Source organism: Engraulis encrasicolus, chromosome 18 (assembly GCF_034702125.1).
Source record: "Engraulis encrasicolus isolate BLACKSEA-1 chromosome 18, IST_EnEncr_1.0, whole genome shotgun sequence".
NCBI lineage: Eukaryota > Metazoa > Chordata > Actinopteri > Clupeiformes > Engraulidae > Engraulis > Engraulis encrasicolus.
Window position 1 is genome coordinate 32,104,044 of NC_085874.1, and position 10,000 is coordinate 32,114,043.

A 10,000-nucleotide genomic window follows, 5' to 3' on the forward strand; every position below is an offset into this window, starting at 1 on the left:
TCTGGTATCCCCCCTTGCAATGATAGAACCAACAATGGGTCAATGGAACCTCTCTCTCTCTACTCTCTCTGGTTCCATTCATTCATTAGATAGGATACTCAGCTCTTCATTCATGTACTGCATGTGCACAGCTGTCAGATCTCCATATTCTTTTTTTAATAGAACCTTAAACCTTGTTTGCCCAAAATAGCAGCCTGGAAGCCTTGCCAAGATGGCTGCTGCCAAGATGGCTGCTATGTAGCGTGGCCGGCCGTGTTTGACTTTGTGCCATCGGAATCAACATGAGCTAGCTCCGTTGCAGTTCCGGCGTTCTGTCATCGATAAAGAACTATACCCATCGCAACCAAGCCATTACAACCATAGATGTGGGAAGTAGAAGGGGTAGAAGTAGTACTTTTATGGATGTAATTACAATACTAGTGATATGACATTACATAGTAACATATAAGTAATATCACTGTTGTGGATGTGAAGTGAAAGCCCAATTGGGAAACTCCAACTCCCATTGTCATTGTGACACAGCACTCCACAGCACAAAAGCATCCACTGCACACTGCACACAACGAAAAGGCATTTATGCCTCACCCATGCAAGGGGGCAGCCCCCAATGGTATTGTAATTACAATACTAGTGATATAACACAACATAGCTGCAAATAAGTAATATCGCTATTGTTGTAAATTAATTACACCTCTTACTTCTACTTGTGTTTTATACATCTCAGATGACAGCCCACTTCAGTAGCGCCCTTATGGACAGGGTTTGTGTTTGGGCTGTGTTAACCCACTTTAGCCCGATGATTCGTATATGTTGTTTGACCTTTGGTGCCTGGAGCGACATATATACTGCATTCAGGCTTTTGAGATTTTAGCTTTTTTCATAAAAAAGTGGGGATGTTACAGTTGAATGAACACATTCTAATGCAAGATGAGGGTCTTGGGGTTTAAATGCAACTTATTTCATGCTTTTATGTGCATCAGAGGCTGAGATGTTTAGGTTTTTACAGGCTGAGGGCAACTTTCCCAACAAGGGCTTAGGCATTCAGCAGGCGCTTTCTTGTAGGTGCTTTAGGCATCAATGGGTTAAAAGCCTATTAGTAGCTCATCTCGACAAAGCAGCCCACCTCGACGGAATACCGACCCGGCGCTTCTCCGGCCATATGTCCGCCAAGAGTGGAGCCGATGCAGGCTCCCAGAGACACTGCTGAGGAGGCCATTTTTGTGCGTCACAGTTTGCATACATGTGGACGACAGGCACAGGGGTGGATCTAGCCATTTTGGGGCCCTAGGCGAAATATAAACACGGGACCCTCAAAAGTCATTATGTAGATATAATATTCTGCGTTGTTGTGCTATTTTAGTGTTTTGTATCATATGCTATCTTGGATTACTTTACATAAGTGACAATCTAAGGTCCAGACTATTTTTGTGTGTGTGTTTACCGTGACTGGTGTGACAGCTGGGGCTCCTATGGAGGACAGTTTTGGTCGGGGCCCTAGACAATTGCCTGGGTTTGCCTAATGGAAAGTCCGCCTCTGGACAGGCACTCTAGACTCCCCGTGACTTCCCCCGAAAGACATTTGGGGTCGCGCTGGCCTGGGTCACTCTGACACCCTCGGCCAATCAACAGAAGGCACACTGGGCACACAGCCAAAGGGGAAGAGGATTGTTGGCATGCCTGCACTGCGGAGACGGGGACAGGGGACAGGGGACAGGGGACAGGGGACAAAGAGTCTGATGGAAGGGCAGCGAGTATAAGGGGACACTGATATTGGACACCACTACTGTTGGACTGTCTGACTGACTGACAGGGTACAGTATGACTGATTGGGTTGCACACAAATAAACCTGCACACACATGCATACAGATAAAACAAACACGTGCACATGCACACGCGCGCGTGCGACACACGCACACACACACACACACACACACACACACACACACACACACACACACACACACACACACACACACACACACACACACACACACACACACACACACACACACACACGGACATGCACACGGACATGCACACGGACATGCACACACGTACATGCATACGGACATGCACAGACACACACATGCATTCTGAAGATGAAGAACTGTGTGTGCATGCATGTGTGTGTGTGTGTGTGTGTGTGTGTGTGTGTGTGTGTGTGTGTGTGTGTGTGTGTGTGTGTGTGTGTCTCTGTGTGTGTGTGTGTGTGTGTGTGTGTGTGTGTGTGTATGTGTGTGTGTGTGTGTGAGAGAGAGAGAGAGAGAGAGAGAGAGAGACAGAGAGAGAAAGTGAGAGAGAGAGTACTTAGGGCTGATGAGGACTTTCACACAGTAAGCGTTTCTGTGCTGTTTACAGCTGTACTTTATTGGCTAAGAGGTATTTTACATCCATTAGCACCACACACACACACACACACACACACACACACACACACACACACACACACACACACACACACACACACACACACACACACACACACACACACACACACACACACACACACACACACACGCACACGCACACACACACAGTCAGCGGTACATCCATTAGTATTAAGTTAAAAATGCACTACATGGATTTAATGTATAAATCAGAGAAATGTGCGCACATAAATAAACAAGCAGAGATATACAGTACATACACTAGTACCAGTTGTGACCACAAGAGTGTGTGATGTGCATGTTAGCCTCAAGACCGAGTATTTCTCTCTCTCTCTCCCATCACACGCATGCACGCAAGTATGTACGCACGCAAGTACACACGCGCACACACACACACACACACACACACACACACACACACACACACACACACACACACACACACACACACACACACACACACACACACACACAGTCACACACGCACACACAAGCCCAAGTTTGTTGTTTGTCCCTGAACCATCTGTTTTTACAGCCTCTCCTCTCTTTGCGTCCGGGGCACCTGGCCATCTCGGACTCACGGCAGCGCCCCTGGTCCTGGTGCAGCCCAGCAAATGTCGTCACGGCAACGCCCCTGGAGGAGCCCAGCCAATGTTGTGGTGTTGATTCAACACTGAAGGTAATGATACACAGGGCAACTTTTTGAGCAATGTTGCCCGGCAACATCATGATTGGCTATTCATTTTCTGATGGAATGGTTGAAAAAAGTTGTCTGCTGCTAATCCAAGTTCTCCTAATGAAACATCATATGATAAACAGTCTAAACAACATCTTATAGTATCCTTGCCCAGACAGATTTCTTAAAAGGTTGCCTTGTGTACCATCATCTCTAGACATTCAAATTCAACATCCATTCCCTTAGTTAAATACCTGATATTTGTTTTAAAAAAATGAACACTGCTTGATAGAATGTATGTGGCTTCTGTCTCTAAGTGTTGCATTAGCATTGCAAAATTTACAAACACTGGCACCCCAAAATTCCCTGGCACTCATGCCACTCCTGTGGGGCTATTTTAGGCGAGGTTGGCACCACTTGCCACTCGACTGCCTCGCCCTCACCCCGCAAGCTTTCCCTATCGTCACTGTGACGCATAGCTGAGGCACTACCCACTGCTAACAGCGCTAATGAAACATTACCACGCACACATCACGGTTCTTAGTAATGTTGCATACCAGATGCCCACACCCATGCCAACAATTGGGTCTTGATCTGGCTCCTATTTTCTCATTGCCCATTACATGGAAGCGTGTCATATGTTCCCCAGGTGATATATTCCAAAGGCCCTGTGGTCTTTGGGTCACCATGTTTCCTAGTTATACAGTATGTATAGCCCATATCTCTGCTTAATCAAGTCCCAAAAAAGAATTGGAGCTGTGACATGTTGCACCTGAATCGCAGCAAAACACAAAAAACCCCTCACATAACATGACACATTCAAACTAGGGACTTTGTCAACCAAAGGCTGACCAGGGAACATTGGACCTGGGTAACATACGTGGGTAGCTCCCAGTCATTGGAATTGTTTTCCGTGATGGACACGGGAAGTGCTTTCTATATTCCCATAGCACTGTGTTAACTCCATCATTAGAAAATACATACCAAATGCTAATCCTAAACAAAATAATGCTATAGCAATTGAAGTTGTGCCCTGACCAAAACATTCCCTAACCTTAACCTGTCTTTAACCCCTTAGCGCAGAGCCTATGTTATAACCCTAATGTCACCAAAATTGTAATGTCTATGTCTTGATCTGCTACTTAAGACTCTCTGCATTGTCATAGCAATGTTGTTATGATGTAGTTCAGTATTTTCAGCAAATAGTGAATAGGCCCACCGGTGACCCTGTCTGCAGCAAGAGGTTAAAGACAATTTTTTGAGAAATACCTTTTCCAGTTGATTGATAGGCTATCAGATTCATATAATGAACAAAAGAATAGCTGTGCCCAGAACAAAACAAGCCCTAACCCTAACCTGTCAGTAAGAAAAAAAAAAATTGAGAAAAAAAATATTTGAAATTAGAAAAATCCTGGGAAAACACAAGACTGTGGAAGCTGTGGGAGTATAGAGAGAGCACTTCCGTGTGTCCATCACAGAAAACAATTCCGTGTCTAGGAGCACGGCATTTTGGCAAAATCCGTGCTCCTGGACACGGATGTCGTGTCCCAAAAATCCGTGTCCAGGAGCACTGAATTCTGGAGATCATGTTGCAGGAAAAGCACAGCAAAACAGAATAAATATTTGAATAAATTAAATAACTAATGTGCACCAAAATAAACAGACAATCAGCTTAACAATTTCCATTAGTTAAGAACTGCATTATAATATAGTAATCTATTGCATCTCGGAACATTACTACTAATATCATTATTTTATAGACTATCGGTTGAGAAAGGGATCCATGCACAAAAAAGTAGTGTAGCACGATCGATGTTAGGGGGGCCTTGGCTCGACTCTCTGGGTGTATGGGGGTGCCTTGCCATGATGAAGTTTGGGAACCTCTTGAGCTACAGTGCCATAGCCACACCTTCCCCAGGCATAGCAGAGACCCAGCCCATGGGTAACATGCTAATGAAACATTAGCACTCTGTGGGAGTGCCAAACATGTCACACATTTGAGGCTCCCAACAAATCTCACTAAAACAGTTAACAGTTGGCATTGGAATACGGCTCTATGGCAGTGTGTGTGAGTGTGAGTGTGTGTGTGTGTGTGTGTGTGTGTGTGTGTATGTGTGTGTGTGTGTGTGTGTGTGTGTGTGTGTGTGTGTGTGTGTGTGTGTGTGTGTGTGTGTGTGTGTGTGTGTGTGTGTGTGTGTGTGTGTGTGTGTGTGTGTGTGTGTGTGCGCCCAGGTCCTATTGTGCAGAGTAAAGGATGAATAGATGAGAATAAATCTTTTTTCCATTGTTGAGGCAGAAAGAAACGGTCATGTCAAACATCATCCACAAATTATCTGTCTCTTCAAGGCTTTTGGAAAGCAGACGAGATGCACACACACACATACACACGCACACACACATTCACACACACACACACACAGGCACACATGGACGCACACACATGCGCGCAGAGCAAAATTGATGTGAGCGTCTGAGCTGATCAAGGGCTCCTCTAAAAATCCAGGTCACGGCGTAACAAGACAATGCACGCACATAGACTCTCTCTCTCTCTCTCTCTCTCTCTCTCTCTCTCTCTCTCTCTCTCTCTATCTCTCTCTCTCTCACTCTCTCTCTCTCTCTTCCTCTCTCTCTCTCTCTCTCTCTCCTTTACACGCGCACAATTCATCTTCACTTCATTTTAGCTAAGACGCCCCATTACAGTTGCAGAGGTCTGTGGCGCTCAGGGAATAGGCGATGACAGGGCAGCTTTGCTTAAACACACTTAAACAACGTCAGCCAGAGGAGAGGAGTGGAGAGGAGAGGAGCTGAGCTGCTGGGCTAGGCTTTTAAAACCTACCATACGGAAAAGAGCTCTTTTCCAAAATTAGATACATCCATTTTATAGAATGTTGGGAAATTGACATTTTTGTATTGGGCATTCCATTGATTTGCATTGCAAAATGCATTTTATAGAGGTTAAAAAAGTACGTTATCAAAACATTTGAATGGCAAGAATTCACACATAGATGACAGGACTTCTTAACAGTCAATTCCCACTTTAAAATGCAAAAAGTAAAAAATGGTGGATATAGCGTTTTGGAAAAGAGCTCTTCAGATATACCGTACTGTATGTTATATGTAAAAACATACAAAATGATTCATGCACAGTATAGAGGGGATGGATGTGTGTGTGTGTGTGTGTGTGTGTGTGTGTGTGTGTGTGTGTGTGTGTGTGTGTGTGTGTGTGTGTGTGTGTGTGTGTGTGTGTGTGTGTGTGTGTGTATGTGTATGTATGTGTGTGTGTGTGTGTGTGCGTGCATGCATTTGTGTGTGTGTGTGTGTGTCTGTATGCTTGCATGCATTTGTGCATGTGTGTGTGTGTGCGTGCGTGCGTGCGTGTGTGTGTGCGTATGTGAGTGCGTGTATGTGTGTGTGTGTCATGGGTTTCTCTTTGTAGTTCAATTCCGCCGAGGTGCACGTCTCCCACGTATAGTATCCCACCCGTGAGCTTCCACGATCCTTGACCCCCCCAGTGTCTGGGCTGACCCCCCCCCTCTCAGGGGTCATGCCTTTGATATGGTGTGGGCCGGCCAAGCCAAAACTACACACAGTACAGTATAGTCAGAGATTCTTTAGGTATATAGAGATATGCCAATGTAATTGGTTGTTATGGGCACCTAACATGACCAGGTTCCAGTCTGCCTAAAGGGGCGTGTCATAATACTGTAAAAGTGCCTCATATTTGTAATAATATAAATAGTAAAGATATAGGGCAGCACAATATATCGAAAATGTATCAAAGTCGCGATAACAACAGTGGCGATATGCGTATCGCAAAAATGACTTACTATAATTATCGCTAACAAGTAAAACATTACCTTGCAGTCCAATCCCTAGCTGAATATCAACAAATGCGGAGGAAGCCTGCCACGACCAAAGCCACGCCCCCCACACAGACTGACAAATTAGTGACAAGAAAAACACTTGGCTATATTTCTAAATATCCTTTAAATATTGTTAACGAGTTATTGCATGTTGTTATCGAGTATCTAATTGTTTTCTGATATTAGGCAGCCCTGGATATGCTATAATAATGTATGAGGCACACATTCCATCTATAAAGCATTATTTACATCAGGGGTGGAAAAAGTCTTTCATTCGAGGGGCCAATTTTTAAAAAAAAGTTAGGCCTATATTGAAGGCGGCCACCTTTACAGCAGACCCCACCTCCACTAGGGTCATGGAAATATAACTTAATTGTATTGCCAATGTAATTTCCTCTAAACTTCACATCAAAGGTTCTCTATGGTAACCTTTACAAACTGAAAGTCAAAGAATGCGCGCACATCAGTGGCACAGGTGCTGGACCAAACGCAAGATAAATGAAAAGAAAATAAAGGTCCGCAACACTGTTAGATGCTCCCAAACATTTAATGGCACGACGTTTTGGACTAACCGTCCTTCATCAAACGTCGTGCCATTAAATGTTTGGGAGCATCTAACAGTGTTGCGGACCTTTATTTTCTTTTCATTAACCTTTACAAACTGTCTTTTCTGTTTGTAACAGCATTCCCCATATACAGCATTCTTCATAGAAATATGGGATTGTCTGTTGGGTTGAACGTCTACTACTGTGATACATCAAATCAAGGAATTTTATTCACAATAGGTAGGTCGACAGATGGACGTATAATAACAGTCTAGTGTTGAATTACAGATGACTACTCCGTCAGTGCCAACACAGCAGGACCGATTGACGAAGACTCCCCCACACACACACCCCCACACACACATGCCCACAAGTACGTACACACACGCGCACACGCGCACACACACACGTGCACACGCACACACACACACACATAAACACACACAGTGGCCCGAGCATCACGACAAGCAGAGATAGCACAGTGTCATGCTAAAAGCTCAGCTGTAACGGCGTGACCCATTTACACAGTACAGCGACCACCAACACAACGCCCTGCAGGGCACAGCAGTTACCATGGCAATAAACAGCTCAAATCGGCCCAGCCCAGCCCGGGCTGAAAATCATCGCACACACACACACCAACACAAGAGGCGATCCGATAGCTTTGGCTTACCTGGTATGAGATTCATAGCTCTACGCAAAGAACGCAGGGTTTGGGAGCAGTGGAGAGCGCAATGAGAAGAGAGGAGAGGAGAGGACAGGACAGGACAGGACAGGACAGGAGAGCAGTAGACAAGAGAGGAGAACCGAGGAAAGTAGAGAAAAGAAGAACAGAGAGGAGAGGAGAGGAGAGGAGAGGAGAGGAGAGGAGAGGAAAGGAAAGGAAAGGAAAGGAGAGGAGATGAAAGGAGAGGACGGGACAGGAGAGGAGAAGGTAGGAGAGGACAAGAGAGGAGAACAGAGGAGAGGAGAGGAGAGGAGAGAAGAACAGAAAGGAGAGGAGAGGAGACAGGAGGAGAGGAGAGGAAGGGTGGAAAGGAAAGGATGAACCAGAGATGAAACAGAGATCACACCATTGTGCATCTCTCTCCCTTCCCTCTCGGACTGGGCCTGGGACAGCTAGCGCTCAGAGCAGACAGTCCTATTGAGTAGCCAGAGAGCTGACGAGGGTGGGGGTGCAGGTGGCGGGGCGAGAGGGTGGTGTGTGTGTGTGTGTGTGTGTGTGTGTGTGTGTGTGTGTGTGTGTGTGTGTGTGTGTGTGTGTGTGTGTGTGTGTGTGTGTGCGTGCGTGCGTGCGTGCTGGGGACAGAGGGGGTGTGGTGGTGTGTGTGTGCACTCAAAAGCACATTCCATGGCGTGGGGATTCCATTCTGGATGGGGTGGGGTGAAGCGGTGTAGACTATGCAAGCACGCACGCAGGCACGCACGCACACACACACACACACACACACACACACACACACACACACACACACACACACACACACACACACACACACACACACACACACACACACACACACACACACACACACACACACACACACAAAGACACAGAGCCAGGGAATTCAACCGTGTGTGGCGTGAGAAGGCCGATTACCAACGCAATACGTTCCTGATACTCACTGATAGTCCACACAGAGTGCACGCATCCTTTTATCAGGACACACACACACACGCACAAATTTACACACACACACACAGGCATACACACACACACACACACACTGTCTCTCTGACTCTGTGACACACACACACACACACACACACACACACACACACACACACACACACACACACACACACACACACACACACACACACACACACACACACACACACACACACACACACACACACACACACTTGCTACACGTGGAGCAGCGGGTGGGTGGGTGGAGCAGTGGACGGTGCCAGGGGAAAGTGCCGACACCAGCACAACCGCCCAGCAGGCAGACGGGGCCGCCGGGCCGCCGGGGCAGCTCAGAACAACCAGAGCAACAGTACCACGGGACAATCGGAGCAGCAAAACCCGCATAGGACAGCGGGCGCCATACTGCAACCGAACCGCAATAAAGTGCACAAAGTCCACAGAGCAACAACCCGAGTGGGCAGATGACACAGAAGAAACCAGAGCAGCAGTAGAGTAGAGTCCCTGTGCACAATCACTGTCCAGGTGCTGGTGATGTGCAGTAGAAGTAATCCAAGTAAAGGAAGGATGAATCACCACACACTGGTTTTCTTTGTTGGTAGTTTATTTGGTGAACAACGCGTTTTGCTGTTGCTTCATCAGGTTCACTCTGACAGGCTTCACAGGACAGTCGGAGGTACAAATCCTCATAGGCCAGTGAATGCCACCACAACAGAATCATGTTAAAGTAAACAAAAGCCACAGAAGGTGCAGATTGGGCAGATGGATGTTAAATAGTTTGTAAAATATTGAAGATGTTATTTTTAGATGTTTTATAAAGCATTAATAAAACTAGGCTAATAATAAAAACATGTTTTGTCCATCATTAGTTAATTAT

General features: G+C 46.0%; 1 protein-coding gene across 1 annotated transcript in view; it reads right to left on the minus strand.

Annotated features, from left to right (window-relative positions):
- pak5 (p21 protein (Cdc42/Rac)-activated kinase 5) overlaps window positions 1-8,217 on the minus strand; it is a 130,188-nt gene extending 121,971 nt beyond the window's left edge. The window contains exon 1 of the mRNA XM_063222151.1: window positions 8,146-8,217. Within this exon, the coding sequence (XP_063078221.1) occupies window positions 8,146-8,161 (16 nt within the window). The 5' untranslated portion in view covers window positions 8,162-8,217. The remainder of the gene's footprint in view (window positions 1-8,145) is intronic.
- Window positions 8,218-10,000: the final 1,783 nt, after the last annotated feature.